The sequence below is a fragment of the Ciona robusta genome, chromosome 11 (assembly GCF_009617815.1).
Source record: "Ciona robusta chromosome 11, ASM961781v2".
NCBI lineage: Eukaryota > Metazoa > Chordata > Ascidiacea > Phlebobranchia > Cionidae > Ciona > Ciona robusta.
The window spans coordinates 7,820,798-7,842,642 of NC_143245.1; the positions used below are offsets into that span (position 1 = coordinate 7,820,798).

At 36.4% G+C, this 21,845-nt stretch overlaps 4 protein-coding genes across 4 annotated transcripts; 2 read left to right on the top strand and 2 right to left on the bottom strand.

Moving 5' to 3' along the window:
* Positions 1-369: 369 nt before the first annotated feature.
* LOC149729036 (transcriptional adapter 2-alpha-like) lies at positions 370-4,991 on the bottom strand. Its single transcript, XM_089887545.1, has 11 exons — positions 4,823-4,991; positions 4,427-4,533; positions 4,202-4,261; positions 3,809-3,998; positions 3,379-3,487; positions 2,965-3,105; positions 2,608-2,678; positions 2,151-2,339; positions 1,558-1,682; positions 1,117-1,248; positions 370-674 (listed from the first exon to the last, which is right to left on the bottom strand). The coding sequence occupies exons 1-11, from the start codon at positions 4,848-4,850 to the stop codon at positions 492-494; spliced, it is 1,335 nt and encodes a 444-aa protein (XP_089743671.1). The 5' UTR covers positions 4,851-4,991; the 3' UTR covers positions 370-491.
* A 499-nt stretch (positions 4,992-5,490) lies between these two features.
* Positions 5,491-14,295, top strand: LOC149729037 (integrator complex subunit 8-like). The gene is made up of 16 exons (XM_089887517.1): positions 5,491-5,704; positions 5,929-6,135; positions 6,497-6,643; positions 6,893-7,073; positions 7,485-7,599; positions 7,904-8,007; positions 8,523-8,680; positions 9,242-9,404; positions 9,915-10,039; positions 10,464-10,963; positions 11,254-11,441; positions 11,844-12,133; positions 12,606-12,821; positions 13,281-13,403; positions 13,519-13,623; positions 13,975-14,295. The coding sequence occupies exons 1-16, from the start codon at positions 5,537-5,539 to the stop codon at positions 14,227-14,229; spliced, it is 3,045 nt and encodes a 1,014-aa protein (XP_089743643.1). The 5' UTR covers positions 5,491-5,536; the 3' UTR covers positions 14,230-14,295.
* Positions 14,296-16,062: 1,767 nt separating this feature from the next.
* Positions 16,063-20,096, top strand: LOC149729038 (ciliary microtubule inner protein 2B-like). Its single transcript, XM_089887576.1, has 7 exons — positions 16,063-16,199; positions 16,455-16,570; positions 17,919-18,148; positions 18,350-18,525; positions 18,885-19,023; positions 19,412-19,642; positions 19,775-20,096. Exons 2-7 carry the CDS (start codon positions 16,521-16,523, stop codon positions 19,867-19,869), a joined length of 921 nt encoding a protein of 306 aa, XP_089743702.1. The 5' UTR covers positions 16,063-16,199; positions 16,455-16,520; the 3' UTR covers positions 19,870-20,096.
* On the bottom strand, positions 19,747-21,766 carry LOC149729039 (protein JTB-like). The gene is made up of 3 exons (XM_089887583.1): positions 21,473-21,766; positions 20,958-21,102; positions 19,747-20,729 (listed from the first exon to the last, which is right to left on the bottom strand). The coding sequence occupies exons 1-3, from the start codon at positions 21,579-21,581 to the stop codon at positions 20,570-20,572; spliced, it is 414 nt and encodes a 137-aa protein (XP_089743709.1). The 5' UTR covers positions 21,582-21,766; the 3' UTR covers positions 19,747-20,569.
* Positions 21,767-21,845: the final 79 nt, after the last annotated feature.

Consider the following 21,845-nt stretch of genomic DNA (forward strand, 5'->3'; position numbering starts at 1 on the left):
GTTTTAATATTCACAGTTGTGTTCTCTCCTTTTCATTTTTTGGTAATAAACAAGGAACATTCTAAGAAATATAAAACTGTATCCTTACGACTTCCCTATAGACGGTTGTTAATTGTTTAAAACACTGGGATAATTGGATTTGATGTGCTAAAGGTGTCTTCCTCTACCCTACTATACAGTGCATGCAATATGCTAATTTACCTATATATGCAATACACTATAGTAGGCAATAGTTAAAACTTAATATTTTCACGCGTAATTTTTATTTTTACGTATTACCCTGATTAGATTTTTTTCTTGCGGGAATTGACGCCATCAACCGCCACCGATCAAGCCACAAAATATCATAGATAAATTCAACGACAACAATCCAAGTCTGCTTATTTTTATTGCGAAAAAAAAACAACAATAACTACTGTTTGACCAAAAACCAAGCAGTAACAAATTCGACTTTTTACGTGTTTTCACGAGGTGATGACGTAACGATGACGTCACGTGTTAATATGCCCTTGATCGATTAAAAAATCGTAAAGTTTTCTGGTTTTGTTGACGTCTATTTTTACAATGCTTCGTGCGCCTGCAAGTTTAACTTTCCCGTTCCGTGAAAACTCGTGGATGAGCGAAGCTTTGTATGTGAGATAAGCCTCGGGTACCAACCTTGCTTTGGCACAAAACTGTAAACATGGGTAAGGTTATACATTAATGTTAATGAAATAACATAAAAAGGGAAAGATATGCTCAATATAAACATTCATTTCAGAACTAGTGAAGAAACATCTGGTACGTTTCAGATTAGGTTGGTGGAAAGTGTTAGAGGTTGGGGGTTAGGGTTTACAGTAGTAAATAGTTATCGGGGTATTAGCATGAGTTGTTACGTTTATTGGTTAGCAGATAACGTAAGGGGAAGAATAAGGATTGCTCACTAGCAAAATCACAGTCATTTAAATTTTAAAACATTCTACAAGTAAAATCTACTAGAGTAAGATTGCAAAAAATAGATTTAACCAAGCACTGAAGAATAGCTTTATCCATGAATTGGAAATGTGTAGTTAAGTTAACCACAAGTTGGACAACTTAACACATTATATACGTTGTAACAAAACATAGACATCTTACTTCTTTTTCAACAGCATTTAGTTTTTCCACCCCCGGGAGGTCCGTTAGGTCAATAGGTGGCGCTGTTTTGCGCATGGTTGGTAATATAAGGGAAGTGTCAACAGTGTTGCCCAACCCTGCTTCAATGGCAGCCTGTAATGGGGGGGATGTATTGGTTAGAAATATAAAGTGCAACACTGGTGGGTGGGAACTTGAGTGACTTATCCATGGTTGCAACTCCCATGCCCACAGTCGAGTACCCATTATAATACATGTGGTCAATCAGACAAGCATCAAAAAGTTTCCATATGATTCCCATCTGTAAAACTCCCCCACACAGGATTGGTGCTACGTACTGCTACCTATTTTTGCCAAAAAGCGTTTGATCGACATTCTTGAAAATAGAATGGTGCAACATCTACAAATGGGAAACCTATGGCAACCTTTTAAACATGAGCTGACCTGCCGTTGCAGCCACATGGCTAATGCAGCAGGATCATGCAAGTATGGGAGGATCTCCGACATGTGATTGAATCGAGATTTTGAAGACTCTCGGTCGACTTTCAACTTTTCAAACATCTTCGCAACTAAAGGAATTATATTTATATTATGCTGGGAGGATTTTATTGGTTTAACATAATAGTATTTGATGTACAAGAGATGGAATTGTGAAAATTTCTGTAAATCTGGCCAGGAAGTGGTGCTCATGAAGTTGGACAATTCTTGTAACGAAATACCAGTCAGAATCAGGTTTTATTATATTTTCTAGCACTGAATGTCACCCAAATGTTTATCATACAAACGTGTTATAAGCTGGTATCAATACAATGTTGTTGTAATGATACAAATAGCTATGGACTTGATATCTGGTAATCAGAGGGTTTTTAATGGGATAACTCAGGCCTAAATGTCAGGTCACATGGTGTGTCAGGTGCAAGGACACATCCACATAGAATAAAACCAGAGAATACCAAGATCAAAACTTAGTTTTGCATTATGGCATGTTTTTTACGTAAAACACATAATATTTCTCCTGAATTAAACAACATTCTCACCTCTGAATGAAGAAATTCCGTTTCTTCGATAATTTTGCAACTTCTTGATTTTCTTTTTCAACTCAAGTTCGACCCCGATGCTTTGCAGCAACATGTCGTGTGCGATCGGGTGTGACTGGATATGCATCAGTGGGCGCATTTTTTCTTCTACTTCTCTCAAATCTTGCGGTAACTTTCTTAAGTAACGCACTGCAATAGTGTATGATTAAATGAGTATAACTTATTTATCCTCGCACAGCGGGGCAACAACAGTTGTTATAACACAGGTGTTCTGTTTCATACACCTTGAGAGTTTAAGACTACTTACAAGTTACCAAGTATGTAACTTACTTAGTCCCGTGTAGCAGGCAACAATTTTCGTCGTAACACAAGTGTTAACCTCGTTTTAAGCAACTCGAAAACAATAGTTAATTCATTCTCGCCACAACATTTCAACACAGAAATCAAAACAACTCACGCATGTGGTTTGAATTATTGATCAACCCAAACTTGCGGATGATATGTTTCCTACGTGCTCGCTCCTGTAATCTGTTTGATGGGAAATTAGTTTCAATATAAAAAAGAAGCAAAAAATGAGAGGGGGAGGGAAGGGTTTAATAAAAAAAAGGAGGTGGGGGTAATTTACAAAACAATTTTTTTTTTTTTTTTTTTTAAAAGGAAGGTCACAGGCAGTAATTTAAACTGTGAAACCTGCATTTATTAGCAAAATAATTAACAAAACATTACATTTTATGGCATTTAACTACATTTAATGGCAAAGTAAACCTACTTTTAATGGCAAAACCAGTAAACGCCACGAGTTAGTAAATTATACCTTGATTGGTAGATTTTTACAACTGCAAGTTTGAGATTTTTCAATATTGGTTTATCATCAGGCGAGAAATAAATATCACTAATGTCCCATTCAGCGTAATTATCATATTCCTCCTGAAAGTCACCACGAGCTGCAAGGTACCTGAGGTGGGAAATGGTTGGTGTGATAAATGAAGAATGTAACTTATTTATTCTTGTGTGGCGGGGCAACAACAGTCGTTAAAACATAGGTGTTCGGTTTCATACACCTCGTGCCCGCTTTAGATTTGGAACAGATGTAACTATGTGGGCTATGTCTTTACAGTATGGCTAACAAGTGTCTTGCACAACGACCACAATGGTGGCAGCGTTGAGGCTTGATCCGGCAAACTCAGAGCTCTAACCAGTGAACCTTAGGCCCTGTATATATACTCACCCTGCCATATTCTGAGCTCTATGTGACTCGGGCAATGGTCGGCATGGATCCTCACAAGGTTTAAAGGGAATTGGTATCGAAGGTGGGCGGATGGGGGGATCCGGCATTTCTAATGAAAATATAAACATGGTGATTCTATTCTATGTGGGTGAGGTCCCGCAGGCACGCCATGGGTCCGAGGTTTCGAACCAGGATTAGCCTCATGGTAAAAGCATGGCCACATTATCATACATAATGATATGCAGTTAGAGAATTCAATGTCATGTTATACAAAGTTAAACTTATCATTGGTACCTTATGTGAGGCTTTGCAGAACTGTTTTAAAAGATTATAGAGTCTGTTTAATAGAACTCCGCATGGATTGACAACTTTTTTTTCTTTGCGTGGCAGAACAACGACAGTCGTTAACATATATTCGAAGTATACTTACCAGGTAATGGATATTTTGCATTAATGACATAACATTTCATGTAATGAGCTTCGCACTGCGCTGCAGACTTTGTTTTCACTTGAGCAGAGATTGAATTCCAATTACCAGGCCCACAGTCAGCCAGAGATTCCAATAACTTGATTTCTTCATCGGCGTTCCAACCAAACTCAAATATGGCAAACTTGTTGGTCTGCAATGAATCAGATAAAGTGTTTTCTATTCTATATGGGCGAGGTCCTTGTTTAAGGAACTATGATTTTGGCCAGATTTGACTAACTTATGTAACACAACCTAGACAACTATCTTCAAATATATATATGTATGATATTAGCCCATTGCTCCGAGTTGATATATATATATGAACAAATGTTAATTATTCAGACGATAACTTACAATGATCTGATACTTATGGTTGTTCAAATGTTGCTCACTTTCGAATCCTCTTGAAAAACACTAAAACAAGATAGTTACATGTTATGTAAAAGAAGAAACAGTTGGCATCCTTACAAATAAAGCATTTATAAGCATCGAAATAATGTTGACAAAATTGTATATAGAAAATGTAATAAATTACAACATAACTCTACAATATTGTTTGTCAAGTAAACCAGTAAGCACCTCGAGACACATTTTGAAGTTTTCACATTCTGCACATCGTACATAAGGTTCAACCAAGTTCACTCCACAGCCTTTGCATTCACCAAGTTCGTTTTCGTTATCGGAGCCTGTATAACAATTAAAAGGATATGAAATGATCTTTTTTGGAACAAAATCTTTGTGGGCGAAGAATCCTCCAATTCGTTACAGATTGGGCTTGTGGGAAGTGTTATATGTTGGTAGTTAGGAGTTATTAGTTAGCGGTTTGCAGGTAACGTTGGAGGATTCTTTACTAGTAGGCTACTGACCTTTTAAAAAAACGTCCCTACAATAATGGTAACAAACATTAATATGACTTCATGAAAATGTAAATTTCATCATTTAATATTATAATATAATATGTGAGTCTTAACTTACCAATATTAGGTTGTGCCACTGAATTCATATTTACTTTCTTTCGTTCAAAACAAAAACAAAACAACGTAATTGTATCTTGCGTATGTTTGTATGGTTCATGCCTTTACTCTATTATGTTTACCAGATATAAAACTGCAGTCATACAGAAGCCTTCTGTGTCGTTAAATAACACAATTTTAACACAATGTCACATTAAAATATGAATATGTTAATTTTCTACATTACCAATTAGTTTTTTACTTATTTTAAGCGTTATTTTAGGAGTTTGATTTTCTTTAAGATAAAATTGGTAAACACTGTTAAATTTTTTCAACCGTGACGTTTCCTGATTGGTTAAAAATTTTCAGCGACAATGGGTATTTCCCTAATTTACATGACATACAAGAAATCCACTAGAATTATTTTAGTTCAATTTTAAGAGAAACCAGACGATTATAATTTACCGTGTGTTCTAGAAACCATGAATATTGACCATTCAGATAAAGACTCGTCAGGATTTTAAACTGCTTGCATTAATTTCTTATAAAAAGCTAAATATGTGCGTTTTTAGAGGCACCTTTTCGAGTGATTCTTTTACTTTATGCAGCAGTTTACATGTTTCTTGTAAACAGACGCAAATTTTATAACCAGCCATGTATGTTGTCATTTTTTTATTCTGATTAGTTTTTATTCCGCAATTATTATCTTCTAACCAGATCCAATGTCACATGTAGAATGACGTTAAACAACCTGTTATATCCAAGTACCTACGTAAGTGCCGGCAACAACACCCCGCCATCATGGTATGAATTCTTATTGAAGCCAGATTTAATGAAACAACATCTATCCGAAGCAGATCCTGACCCAAGCGCAAGTTCTTTGATTAAACAGTTTTTCGAACAGGTATAAACACTTAAATAAAACTATTTACAAAAAATTGCATAAATGGCACAACTCATAAGCGGGATTGAAGTGTATGGGACAGAACACCTAAGTTTTAATAACTTTCATAACTCGGCAACGTGAAGATAGATAAGTTAAATTTATTCATTATAGTTAAGGCTCTCAGATTTAGGCCAAAGTTACATTATCGTACCACTGTCAAATCAACAATGTTACTTTTTGAGGCGAATCGTCCGGTTAACGACCAAGGACAAATCCTCCCCCCACAAGACAATCTACGTAACAAGAAAGTGAGGAAACTTGCTTTACAAGCTGCTGCTCATATGAAATGGGATCTGAATGAATTGGACGCACAGCTCTCCATAAGTGTTCGGCATCAATTGTTGTCAGAACTGATGAAGGCTTGTCATGCCGTTACTCCTCCACCTCAGGTATTGTGTGGTTTTATTTCACCCCAAGAAATATTTTGGCACCTGGCAAAAAGTAATTTGTTAAGAATGAGGCCTTTGCAATCTGCAATATGGTAGCTCCTAGAAAAAGAAAAAAAGCTTTGTCATAAAAGCTAGGTTCACTAAACCCTAAGCTTTGACTTTAAGTTCAGGGGATTATAATTATCTCTGTTAAGAACAAAGGACATACCAAAATAATTCCTGTTTATTCGAAATACCCCGATAATCAAAAATCAAATAAAACGCGCGGCTTGCAGCTAAAAAAAGTATATATAAATCTAAAATTGTATAAATACTGTGACTCCAAATTGTCAACATATCTCATACAGCTTGTGTTATACAGAATGCATTTGAAAGCATGCATGACCATACTATATCTGCGCTTGTGTTGTATTACCGATGGTCAGCAAGGATTGTAATGAAATCAACTTTCCCAAGGAAGCCAGGCGGAAGGATAACTCCAACTGTACCTCAAGCTGTACCTTACCAAGTATGTTTGTTCATAAGCTCATGTTGTGTAAAAAACTTGACACAACATGCAGTAGGGACAGTTATCTACTTTATATGAGCCAAAGCTCCACATGTAAGTCATAGGCTCCTAATTTTTTTAAATTCAGGGGAGGTAGGGACCCTACCGATACTTAGACACACAATCCTATGAAAATCAGAAAATGTATTTCCGCTGTTTCATTCATCATTCGGCAAGACATTTTCACCTTCTATACTAACTTTATTTTAGGCCAACGCCCAGCAACGTATGGATGAATTGAGGAACCAAATCCTTGGAATATTAAAACAGCAATTATCAAGCATGGTCCCTTTTCTTGAAGCCATACTTCATCATATAGAGCGTCCAATATACCTCCCCAGTTATGAAACCATTGGTGCTGAACAGTTGTGTTCAACAGATGATAAACCAGGTAATAAATAATTATCCTGTTCTTTCTGCTACCAGGCATAATGTATATATCGTTACTTTTGGCTCAACTGGTATAAAAACATATTCCTACTGTACCAGTTGTGCGGCCAAAAGATTTTTTATAATTACACCGAGTGAGTTTTTTATTTTCACCTTGAACTGTGATAATCAAGAACATAAAGGAATGAATATATATACTTTATTCTCATGTCGCATGGTAACAATAATCGTTATATATATGTAGTCCATTGTACATTTGCTATACATAATACAAAGTTCATAGATAATACTAAAATTAGTAAATCCTGTTGAAATATATTGTTAGGATTCTATTTTGTAGTGTAGCAGCTGTAACGAATAAAAAACCAAACGAAAATACAAACAAACTCATAAAATCCAATTCATTCCACAGTCGATATTATGGTTAGTTGTGAAGAACTTCACGCCCAAATAAGTTATGACTTGGGATGTCTCCACTTTGCGCACAACTTCTTTGACAAAGCTGGGGAAATGTTCATAAATGCAAGGTATGGATGATATTATTGTAACTATTTTTTATAATAAAGTTAAGTATATACTTAGGTTATTGTATTTAAACATAGAAGGGACCAACTTTAGCATAAATCTTAGGTATCTTGGCATGCCAATAATGAGTTCACCCATATAGAATGTGCATATTCAATGTTGGGGTAATGTGTCAACTCTCTCCTAAATCCTAGGTCCCATGGCGTGCCTCACTGTAGGACCTCACCTATATAGAATAGAATGTGCACATACAATGTTGGGGTAATGAATCGACCAACTTTAGCCCAAATCTTGTCCTTATTTTAGAGAATGGATGAAAAGAATAACATCACATCAATCAGCTTTCTGTAGCATTGATAAAGAAACCTTGGAATCTTATCAAATAGCCTGTCACATGCTGGTTAAACCTGGTAAGCATTATATATTGTATAGAATTAAACATGATGTCACCCCTGTTTTAATAATTGTGGTGTCAATGTCTGTTTACGCTTTTTTTATTCTATGTATTAATGTTTCGTCTAATTGTCGGCCACAGTTGCCACACTAGTTTAGAAAGTCCAATTTGTGACAGTGTTCCTAATTGTAATAAATGGTGTATAACTGTTAACTTGCTACCGGTATTATAATTGTCACCATTTTTTTCTTTTTATGAATAAATGAATGTAACTTATTTATCTTCGCATAGCAGCAAAAGGACAGCATTTTTAGGTGTTCTGTTTCATACACCTCGTGCCCGCTTACGAGTTACCAGTTACCACGTTTGTAACTTATTTATCCTTGCTTGGTGGGGCAACAACAGTCATTATAACACGGTTGTACTGTTTCATACACCTCATGCCGATAACAAGTTATGACATATGGTTGTTTTTATTTCTCTAGCAATTTATACAACCCATAAACATAGTTGATTTAAATATAATTCCAGATGAACCGTTGTCTAACTCCATCCCATATGAACACGGATGTATCTACATGAAGGTAGTTAATTGTTTAAAACAAAAAGAAAAAGGAATCCATGAATTAAAAGACCTGATTATTGAAGATATTTATAAAAAGGAATTGTCCTCTGCATTTCTTAATGATGTAAGTGGAACATTATATAAAATAAGATAATAATAATTAAACACAAAGTTCAATGTAGTAGCATAGAGTAAGATGATTTGCCTTCATTCTATTTTATCGCCCCATTTAGTAGGAAACATGTTTACAGAAATTTATAATCGGTCCTTACGACTCTAAAGAGCTTTGTTAATTGTTAAAAACACGATCAACAAATATAGAATTTAGGCACTAGAAATATCCTCTTAGCTCTTACCCCCACAGTACTATAATCTGGCTCAACTATGTATAACTGCATTTTAGCAATGTTACCCCAGATTTTGGTAAAAGAAACGTGATACCCATTAACCTTATCCTTAAGACACTTTGAGAGTGTTGTCACTGTTGAAAACATGATCGGGAAATATGGGATTTATTAGATGCTAACTTTACCCATCTTACCCCACAATACTATATTCTGGCTCAAGTATAGCTACATTTTAGCAATGTTACCCCAGATTTTGGTAAAAAAACCTATTATATATGTAAAAAAAACTATATCCTATTATATATAACGGTAAATGGTAAATACTGTTTATATCGTAGGTTGAGAGGTCTCTGTTGTACAAGGATGCTACCTTATATGGTGGTGATGCTCTGTTTGATATCAAATGGACAATGGGTTTGCACCGAGCAGTGAAAGGTGTTGAACAACCTGTTTGTGTATGGACGGAGGAAATGAATGTCGCGCAACTACACAGAATAATTGGTGAGCATATGGTGGTGTTAGTGGTTACTGTTTTAATTTTTTACTAAAATAAGCATATAGTAGATGGGGGAAAGATGGAACACTTTTAGCAAATAATGTCTAAATATCCTGATCGTGTTATGAATTAACAAAATAAAAATATTGAAGTTTAAAAAACTGTTGCAAACAAACATTCAGTTTAAAAACTATTGCAAAATTTTTCACAACCTCAAAGTAAATTGAAGATTAACTCAGAAGCACACCGATTTTGTCCAACAAGCTGGCTTGATGTTTGCTAGAAAATCTAGTTAAATATTCGTATATATAAAGTGACATTAGGCTTAAAAAACTTAAATTTTGTATATTTAACAGGGTTTGTCTGCACTACTTTTTAAACTTTTTTTGTAGTTTAAATTCATAATCTTCTTGTTTTAATACCTAATCTAAGTTCCTTTTTTTAAAGAGACAAATAAAAAATGTGTATTTTTTCCATGTTGTACTTTTGTAACCCCTACCTTTCATCCCCCACAGGATTTGTCCAACAGATCTCCCCCTACCTTACCACTGTGGAATCGGATAATGTTGGAAACTTCCTTTGTTCGCTCGCTAATAATCTATCGGAGTCGTCCTTGAGAAGTCAACTGCTTAATTTTGAAGTAAATGATATTTGTTTGATGTCAATAACTTAACTGTGGTACAATACTATATCATGTTAACACAGTTGTGTGCATGCCTCTACATGTTTCTGGGTTTGAGGCTTAGTGTTGCAGCCGTTATGGCTTGGTGGGTGTTTGATTAATGTTCACTGTGGGCATAAGTGATAAACTGGCGTGACATTTTCAATAATCCACTGAGGGCTGGTTTGGAATGATGATCATTTTATCAACAACACATTTGGAAAATCACTTTTAAGACAAATAGTTCATGCTCACTGTTGGCTTTTATCACTGAAAATGTGTAAAAATCTTTGTATACAAGATCGCTGTTCCCCATTTTATGCTGTAATAATTTAACAGTGTTTTAACCCCTTCTTACAATCCACAATATATTTAGTACCAACTCATCAACTCACCATTGCAGGTCACTCGTCATCTGATCAACGGAGATGATTTAAACAACCTCGTCTTGAGGTTGGAAGACGAGAAACTGCTCCCTCGTGTGTTGGAAGATGCTTCCCCGTCAAGTCCGGAGGATTGTTCCACTTCACCGAGCACCAGTGATGTCATCAAATCAATGGAGCGTGAACTCCTCATGACCCTCCAACCTCACGAGATCAAAGCCACTTTAAACCGCCTTCACTCCGCAACATCCGGAAGAAGATTCAACAACCTTTGCCTCCAATGGGAGCTCCCCGCATCCTACGGATCAGCTTTCACCTCTATTTCCGATCCCCTCACATCCGACTTCATTCATATATCAATCGCAAAAGCTCGGCACTGCACAGATGACCAGGATTATTCATCTTCCAAATCCATCCTTCAGTACTTGCAAGCAAACCACACGTCCGACACAAAGTTGCAAAAACTTGTGGGTCGGGAACTTCTTAAAGTTGAACTGCTGGAGTTGCTGACGGATAACAGGTGTGTGTTTGTTTTAATGAGCCTGTAGTTTATAAGCTGTAACTTGTAGCTAGAGGTATAAGGTAATTGAAAGTATGTTGTATAAGCAATAAACGTATTACTACTTATTTTCACCTTGACAGTGAGCATGAGGTGTATGAATACACCATGTGTGTCTGGTGTTTAAGAAGACACCCATGTTATAACTCGACAGTGAGCATGAGGTGTATGAATACACCATGTGTGTCTGGTGTTTAAAAAGACACCCATGTTATAACTCGGCAGTGAGCATAAGGTGTGTTAACTTCCAGCTTAACCTACTCGGAGAAGGACGAATGCAACGAGCTTCGAACTCAACTATCCGATGTGGTCACACGGTGTCGCCACCTAATAACTAATTATTCCGACCAATCAAAGCAATCCTCGCTACCAAGCAACTTGGTTCAACTCAGCATATCTCTGCTTCTTAACTTGGAGGATTTTGCTTTCTTTATTTCAAGTAAGATTATATGAATGGATGTGGTGGTTCTGTGGTTAGGATATTGCATTTTAAATGAAAGATACCAAGTTAGATTTTTGAGATTGATAATGGGCCAAATCTGACCTAAATCCTCAAGATTTAATTTCATATAGAATAGAAGTTATATAACTTGTGACAGACTTTGGTGCCACTGATTACATATATAATTACTCTCACTTACACACAACCCCCCACAGTAGCGAATATCCGATCTAAATCCCAGTGTCCTCTGGTATGCCTTGCTACCCATACAGAATAGGCGAACCTCACCCATACAGGATAGGCGATGTTGTTGTAATTGTACATCTATAAATTCCAATCATTGCTAATTACATATATAGTTAATAATTACGATAGAATATAATTCGCTTCCCCACACAGTATCCAGTACCTCGTCAACTGTTGGGTGCGTGCGTTTCGCTTCACTGGTTTCAGCCCTTCGTGCATCAGTGAGCGAGCGATCACCTGACGCACGGCGAGTCGCCCGTGACGTTTGGTCGGCTGCCGTCGCTGTCTTTGCTGCTCCAACCTCTCTACCAACCTCAAGTGGTCGTGGACAGAAGAAGTCATCGTTGGACCCGATACGGAACCTCCTTCCAACATCAGCGATCATCTCACGACCGGAGTTACTCGATTTCATCAAACTTCTCAAGAACCCCCATTTACTTCAGGTTCGGCATTGTTTGATAGTTTTGCTTCCAGCCCAGAGTTACCGGGTTCAGCTCATCGCTGCCAGTATAGTGTGTATGTTGCTGTGAAAATTTTGATAGTGTGTATTGATTGTTGCTGTGTTTTGTCTATTTTAACTGTTTGTAAACTTTGATTCACTTTAATAGTTGGCATTCCTGCGCCCACAGCCTGATAATCTTGGTAAACAAGCTCAAACAGGCGTATGTGTCTTTTTGCAAGACACCTACCAGCAATTGGTCCAACCCAGTGGTCACTAATTGTTTAAATTGTTAGATTAGCCATACATTTCTAAAAAACTCTCTAAAAGATTGCCTACAAGTTACATACATGGTAACTTGTAATCCGTCACGATGTGTATGAAACAGAAAACCCGTATTATAACGACTGTCGTTGCCGGCCACCATGTAAAGATAAATTAACTACATTCATTTATTTAAACAAACCTTCCCAAAGATAATGGTATCCCTCCTTACTCACCTACATCGATTATCGCGCAACGATATTTTATCTGACATTACGTCACCAAACTCCGCTGTGATCAACGCGTTGTGGCCGGCTAACTTTGATGGTGCCCCCACTAGTGGTCCCTGTGTCACACTTGCTCTACGTGAAACAATAACCCATTGTTTGGCGATCAATCAAAAGGACATTAGTTGGTTACGAACCCAGGTAAGCGACATATTTCATACGTTGTTTTTTTTTCATATTTAATTGGTACTTGGATCATATTTGTCATTTTAATGAATATGTCTGCCCTATTATAAGTGGCAAGACATATATCCTCGATATTTTTCAGGCTTGGTAGCTCATAAGCGGGCACAAGGTGTATAAAACAGAACACCCGTGTTATAACGACTGTCGTTTTCCAGCCAAACGAAGATAAAGCATGTTACATTCATTTATTCATTTTTATAAATATGAAGGTGCTGTCTGTCATATTATAAATCCAATACCAAAACAAATTCAGTTATTCAGTCTCCTACAAAGCATTGTTTTTTATGTCATTTATTTTTTTACAAATGTGTTTACAATTTGTATATACTAATAATTTGATCTAATTTTATGTAAATAATCTTATAAAGTATATTGTTTTGATGGTATGATATATTTATCATCGCTTACACACAGGGTGACATGCACTATGTGTTCGATAACTTTGGTTCAGCATTACGATGTTACTTGTTGATGGCTGCTTATGAAACTAACTATTTCACATCGATAACAATGTCTGGCCCATATGAGGATGAACAGGTGGGATGTGAGTTTTATTTATAATATGGACGATGTTATAACGACTGTCGCTTTTCGGCCATGTGAGGATAAAGTAAGTTACATTCATTCATTTAAGATAACTTCACAATTCCAGATAGTTCGACGAATGGTGAAATGTTGTATGCAAATGAGATGTTTCACACAAGCCGCCGTGTTATGCCAGTTAACCAAAGAAGTTGATTATCCAACAGCTTTTAAGGTGAGACTTTTACTATTTTGAACTTTCTGTTCAGTTTATGTGGGGTTAAATTAAGTGGGTGGGTGATATCTTATTCGTACTCTGCATACCCCATATTTTAGGGGTATTTAGGATAAAAGTTATTTTCATTAAAAAATTTTTTTTTTCGTTTTGGCGCAATTTTTCGGTTTTTATTTATATTGTCTGGCAGATAATCCAACCTATCAGAGAACACTAGGTTGGGAATATATCAAAAAATTAAATAAATTTTGCCGAATATAAAAAGATAAAACTATGCTAACTACAAATATATAAAAACAAGAAATAAATTTTAAACTCTTCGCAAAGTAAAGTCCCACCCATGGTATACAGGCTTTACAAAGCAACAGGGAGCTCACAGATGCTGCAGATCTTCATTATCTTGATCACATATGGGATATAGAACTACTAGAACACGCGGCTTACGAGCATAAGGAGGCGGGAGAAGGCGCGAAGAAGTCTATTGCAGTGAGCGCCCTCGCGCGACCGGAGCTAAACCACAGTAACTCGCCAGCGGTGGGCGCTAGAACGAGGAAATATAGAAAAGAACGATTTTTTCAAGCGATGGCTCGCCACTATTTATGTTGATAGTGACGTAGCTAATGTGGTTGTGACAACAAAATAAATATCTTCTGCTTAAAAGAAATCGTTAAACACGGAGTTGCTGAAGCTATTGCAGTGTGTAGAAAGGCAGACATGACTTTTGGTTGGTTTGGTCATTTATATCCTCGTGGGTGGGAACTTGAGTGACTTATCCATGGTTGCCACTCCCATGCCCACAGTCGTGTAGTTAAAGCTATTGCAGTGTGTGGATAAGCAGACATGACTTTTGGTTGGTTTGGTCATTTGTATTCACGTGGGTGAGAACTTTACCTATTCATAGGTATTTGGTTAACTGGCCAACTCTAGGCTTAATCCAATGACCTGGCGTGCCTCGCTGTAACTTCTAACCGATATAAAATCTAGCGTTAAGCAGCATTACTTTATTACATACAATTTATGAATGACAAACTAATACTGTCGTTTTAAGTCACATTTGATTTTTGATGATCAGGTTTATCAACAAACCGAATTAATTCCCAACTTGCGTTTGTCGCGTCTCAACAAGTACTTGATTGTTTCGTACACAATCAACATCGCTCCTTGTCGCGAGAGTGCATTGTTACGTCACAAGCACCGGTTTCTCTTAATAACCTCTCGAACGAAGAATCGCGAAAACGAAATTTCCGATATTTCAGCGACTCTTGTAGAAGGAAAATCGTCTCCGATTTCCTGTTGGTTCTTATATTTATTTAACCTCCTGGAATCAATTGAATTTACCCGCAACACTCGCTCGCTTATTTACACCTCGCTAATACTCACATCTATTTAATACACTCGTGCTTGGGTCAAGGATACAGCGCACCAGTACGCGTGAATCTGAGATCTGAGTGTTGTGAAGCAAAGCACGGACGCTGGGTAACATGGATACAAGACATCCCTGTACCGCCCACAGCAAGCCACTACTTTGTAAGTCAGCAGTTTAAAGAGAAACCGAGTAATTGAGGCTAACAGTGTCAGTGGTGGAATTTAACTTAGTTTGATCATGCTTGTGTAAAGTATAGCGAGCGTGTAACTGTAAGAGCAACAGGTGAAAAGCTGTCAGGTTAGAATAGACTCAATAGTCTGTCCGATATAAAGACAAAGTATCGGTTTATTATTTTAATGCTTTAGTGTACAACCTATCGTTTTTACAGTTTAATAAGTAACTATATGCTCAGGTGTCTGTTGTGTTTATATACTCTCGAAACAGACAGTAAGTTAACAGACACATATATGTAGCAGGGCAGTTATGTATTATAATTTTATTTTGTTTATTCTATTCTGATATCTAGTAATAGCAATGTTATAGTAGGGTGGGGAAGATAGGACAGCTTTTCATTCCATTTCTTTTCTCATTTGGTAGTAAACAAAGACTATACTCAAACAACTATAAAACCGTATGCTTGCGACTTACATAGACCGTTGTTAATTGTTTAAAACACAATCAGGATATTTGGATATTATGTTAAAGGTGTCCCAGCTGACCCCACAATGCAATACAATAGATTTAACCAGACGTATTTATAGCGTTGGTCCTTGAGACTCGCAACAAGTGACTGTTGTACCCGTGTCTTATAATAACAAACCGGTAGAAACACACGCTTATAATAAAACGTTATAATAATAATAACATAATCGTTATTCGAATAGCGGGTAACGAACTTGTGGTTTATATATAATGAGCCATTTAGTGGTTCAGACGAAGCTTTGTGTTGAAATTGGTGCTTGACAAAAGGTTGGGAATTACTGCGAGACCTGAATCAATAGTTTTGTGTTTGCGTTGTTAAGGCCATCGACGTCACTCGATGTTACGCTGTTTAAAGAGCTAAAATACAACTACATTGAAATAAGGACTTGGATTCGATTTTTGATAAGCAGAAACAACATAGGGCTTAGTATGCACAACAAATCGGGCGATTTTATCGACGGAACCTTTTCATAAAATATCTCGTGCGATTTAGAAAAGATACGGCAGGGTAAGGTATTGACATGGTATAGGTCTATAGAAGGTACTTATATAAAAAGATGTTTTGATCAAAACACGAAGATTGCGCTTTGTTAGCCCGCAATTCATAGGTAATTGGTTGGACTAGAAGTGTTGTTTAGCTGGAATTGTTTCGGGTCTAATTCACGGAGTTTATTTTCGTTACTTTTTTGTTCTTTCTTTTATCAGTGTTGCACAACAGCTATCAGTGTTGCACAACTTATTAATATATATCCTTTTATTTCAGGGATTGATTCGGGTTTTGCATATGTAAGTAATGTAGTGGAAACACTGTTGATCATCAAATATCATTATGCCGAGAAGAAGTGAATTGTTTACGGAAGATCCTTTCTATTTGCCAAGGTCAATTAATACTTAACAATATACTGTATATAACGACAGTTGTTTCCGCTTACGAGTTACCACATATGTAACTTATTTATAACCTCGCATAATATGGCGACAGTCGTTATAACACGTGTGTTATGTTTCATACCCCTTGTGCCAGCTTACGAGCTACCAAGTATGTGTAACTTCGTGGTTGATTGTTTTTTGGGGGTGGAGTAAGGTGGGATACCGTTTGCACATAAAATCCCATATTTTCTGATATTGTTTTAAACAATTAACAACGCTCTTGTGGACTAGAGTTATATAATTGTGTAAATAATCTTTAAAAAAGTTATGTGTAAAAAATACTTTAAATAAAGGCGTGGATTTTAAAACGACATTGCGGAACGCTTTTAACTAGCTTTTGAGAACCCCATCGAGGATAAACAAACGTATTTCGTATTCGTTTATTACTACAGTTCAAATATTGTGAATTAACGTGGTTCTTATCTAACTTTAACTTAATTTCAAGACAACACGGAAAAGTTGAAATAACACAAAATGTTATTCTCATTTCAAATGCATCGAAAGATATAAAGTTTTTTTGTAAATGTAACGCATATGTATCGAGCATTTGAAAAGACTTTGAAAAATGTAGCTTTCATGCTATGAGGCCATTGTACACCAGTCTTCCTTCAATAGTGTAATGTGTCCAATGTACAGATCAAGTTACTCGTGTCCAAACCTTATCCCTTTCATCCTTTACATAAAGACCTTCTTTAGTGACCCTCAAATAGCAATTTCGTTGCTTTTATGACGAAATAATGCTCGGTTCATGACACTTTTACCCTAATATTGACATCATAATATTCTCTATGATGTCACTATAAACATACGTCATTCACGGTAACCTAGACGACAACATACGTATTGTTCGACCATCATTGAAGCATCGCGTTGTAGGGCGTTATGTTCGAAATTCCTTTTAGGAAGTTATTTATAAAAGTCTACGAACTTTTTATTCGCTGCCAAGGTCGATGGATACTTTATCGTAACTCCTAGAGCTTCCCATGCACTTTGCAATATAACGTTAAATTTACAGTCAACAGTTGAGAAAAATCCTATAAAAGGCTTTTCTACTTCTGACTCTGAAACCTTGAAACTATTTGGAGATATGCCATTTGTTCATGGAGTATTGATTTTAATGTTATGCCATTTGTAATTAACAATCCAGTCGTGAGGATACGGTTTCATAATTCTGTAAATGTAATTTGTTTACCAGAAAATGGGACGATAAAGGAGAATGAAAACATGAACCATTTTACCCCAACTACAAGTTAATAAAATTCATCCAAACCCTAATATATCATGTTGTTTGTTGCAGGTATTGCGGGCACCTACCTCAGTATAAATACAGGATCGGTAAAACTTACGGTCGGCATTCGGTGGAAATCCTAACCGACCCCAATGTTTCAAAATCCGGGAGGTATGTGCTCACTCCAACAGAGAGCCATCCAACGGACGGTATAGATGAAAGGAGAAGCCGCTTGAGGTCGCGAGCGGATAGCTGGGGAAATCAGAACTTGACGGAGGAAATGGTTCCTGGTTATACAGGTTAATGTGATGAGTGCACATATATTTTTTAAATATCCCGATCGTGTTATAAACAAATAACAAAGGTCTATGGGAGTCGTGAAGATCTGGTTTTATAATTCTTTAAACACACAAACATCAACCCGCGACAAAGTTCAAGACATGTACATCACTTAGTATTGATGACGTTACGATTACGTCATTATTTCGTTATTACCCCAGGTTATATTCCAAAGAAACAGCATTACTTCGCCAATACATACGGAGAGGTGTGTAGGAGCGCTCTAAGTCATCATGAATCTGAACAAGGTGATATAAAGAACAAACAAACCGAGTTGAAGAAAGTACTCGCGATGCAAACCGGATCCACCAGACCGAACACCGAGCATGATAAATCGGTGAATAATTTGGTTTATATTTTTGTAAAGTGTATTTTATCCCATAGAAGCAAACTGCGAGACCAAGGATATTGTAACCCGGCTAAAAACATTTACCTTTAGCTTTAACATTCTATTTTATCAGTTATGTCGATTACCTCTGATGAAGACGTGTGTTGTTTTACAGTGTGATATGCCTGACGACAACAGTTTATATATTTTGAATGAAAAAATGTAACTTACTTATCCTCGCATGGCGGGGCAACGACAGTCGTTATAATACAGGTGTTTTACTTCATACGCACCTTATGCCCGCTTACGTATTGCCAATGCCATGTAACTCATGTAAAACATCTTAACATGACAATTTTAATCCACAGTTGCTTACGTCACGTTACCACACCCCTCTCCCACCCCACCGAGCGGAACCTGACCGTTATACGTCACAACAGGAGTTCAAACCTTACGGTTCACCGTACTTCATGGATAATGGGAACAGAATGAAGTGGTTTAAATCGGGTAAGTTGGACACCGTATATATGTATTTAACCAGCAGCGTCTTAGCTCAGTGGTTAGGGCGCCCAACCGTAACCAAGAGGTTACGGGTTCGGGTACGAGGCTCGATTTTGCTAGTATTTGTCTTTGTGCATGATGTACTTAACGGCGAGTGCTCCATCCATAAGTAGGCCATGCTCCAACTCAGTGGTCACTAATTAGTTGTCTAAATTGTCTTCTATTAAAAAAGTCAAATAAATAAGAACCACCACCCATAAGTTGCATACGTTTTAACTCGTGAACGGTCACGAGGTGTATGGAACATAATACCCGTGTTATAACGACTGCGTTTTTTCCGCCGTTTAAAATATTTCACGTTCAACTTAGAACGTTCATGCATTGTATTATTTAGGATACACAGGGTTCGTACCACGAAGCCGGGAGTTGATTTCCTTGGGTTATCCAGCTCAGAGCAATAAGGGGCTGTCGTTATTTACTGACGGGCTGGCAACTCGGGAGAAAATCAACGCGTCGGCAACGAAAATCCCACTTAACCCAGTTGTTAAACCAAAGAAGTTGGATAAATCAGCGATCTATCCAACAGACCGTGGAATGGTCCCACATTATACGGGTTATATACCAGGTAAGTTGAGACCACACAGGTTGCGCAGACATAACGGGTAAAAGGGGTTTCCCCAAATCGAGTCCCATTTCAAAGGCAAAAGTAATAGAATAATTGTCGTAATGTGTGGATTTAAACTTATTTTATTTTCAGGATATAAATACTCCATTGGTCACACGTATGGTCAACATACACACAACACGTTAAAACTTCCACCAACCAACAACAGAAGCTTGACAGTGGCTTAGAGTGAAGTAGTTTAGAAATGCAGATAGAAAACTGCTGAGTCAGCGAAAATTTGGAGCAGAAACGTTTTGTTAATTATGATTTTCGTAACGAACTTTTTAATTATTTAAGCTCGTTAAACAAGTTATTATTTTCAGCGTATTTGTTTTTACTTTTTAAACTATTAGCACTTCTATACGCCTCCTGAAAAATCGATGTTTAATAAAATATTTTTAATTTAATGTAAAAACATTTGATTAAATGCGTAAAATTAGAGTTATGCAACAATATCAAAAACATGACTTGAAAGATAAAAAATAGCATGCTAAGTTTAATAAGTTTTCTATTGGACAATATCACTTGACATAACTTTGTGGCAAATGAAACAGTTTCTTATGGTAGGTAGTTGGTCAAAACATGTGCAAGACAAATTTCAAAACTAACTATACCTTATTGATGTTAATATCAAAAATATAATTCAAATATTCACCAGATTATAAATGCTTACACCAAATATTATGCAACATTAGATGTTTATTAATAAGTGCCTTTTAAAAGACCTTTGAACTCAGATAAACTACTTTGGCAGCTAAATGCATTTCAGTTTAGTTTTTAAATGCAATTGTTCATAACTTAACCAACACTTGGTTAGCCCTCAATCCCTCATGGAATATGGAAACTTCCATATTTATTTGAATTTCATCATCTCCATTAACATTGGTATTACAGCGATGAGATCTGTCGTTGGATTCGTTCAATATTTTCCTGATTTAATTTCCGCATTCGCTGCATAACAACGAGACCTGATATCAAACTAAGCACGATGACAACTCCTTCGAATTGCCAGAATATTTTTGTTTCTCTCTCCATGTCCATGGGACAACTATAAAGATATAATGACTTTATATAAAAAATGTTCTTTATGTAACATATTGGTTTGTATAAAAAAATGATTTATATTATATAATGGTTTGTTGTATAATGTAACTAGAAATCAAATGTCATTTGCCAAAGTAATCTAACTTTCACTATAAGATAATGTTATAGTTCAGATTAAATATAATTATCAATATACTGAGTTAAAATAAAACTTTATTAAAATAGGCCCCACCTTTTGATTGAAACACCTGATGTTTCACATTTCACTTGTTCAATATAACCAGTGAACAAACAAGCTGGGTGTAAACTTGTTTCATGGGATGAACAAATATGGCAAGCAACATCGATCGTGAAACTCTCGGTTTGCCAACAATATTCTGAAACAAAAACGGTGTGTTTATTTTGAATGAAAAAATGTAACTTGCTTTATCCTCGCGTTGCCACAAAATAAAAATCGTTATAACACGGGTGTCCATTCGTTGTAGCTATCTAAGCTATAAAGCTATCAATATATCCTATCCCATTGTGGATTATTGAATTCTGCTTGCCAATAAAATAATGATAAACTGGATCTTTTATGGCTTTTAAATGTGTGCATCAAAGTTTCTTTTCTAATGTCGAACAGTTTTTAAATTTTTAAACTGTTTCACCAATGTATAATATTACTGTTATTAGTCTAATACTTTGGTTTTTAGAATGATGAAATACGTTTAAACCATGTACGTTATTGATATTAAATATAATTACCTGATTGAGTGTCTTTATTTTCGCCACCATTAGCCTCCCCGTACACACGAAACGTGTTTGTAAAAGTTACCATTATAAACAGTGTATATTTTAACACATTTCGTTGCATTTTGACACTAAAATTCAAACTTTTGAAACAAATTTAGAATTTTATATGCACCCGACTTCCACACTTCGTATGTAGATAATTTGGAAAAGGAAGACTAAAAGAAAACGTCAAAATCTACAACACAAATTCAACAAAACAGCTGACACACTTTTGTTGTTGTGACGGTTCATTGCACACGATGACGTAATATCAGATGACGCTGTATCACATATTAATAGGGGTGTAATAAATTGAAATGTTTAAAAATTGTTCATGGGATGTTTA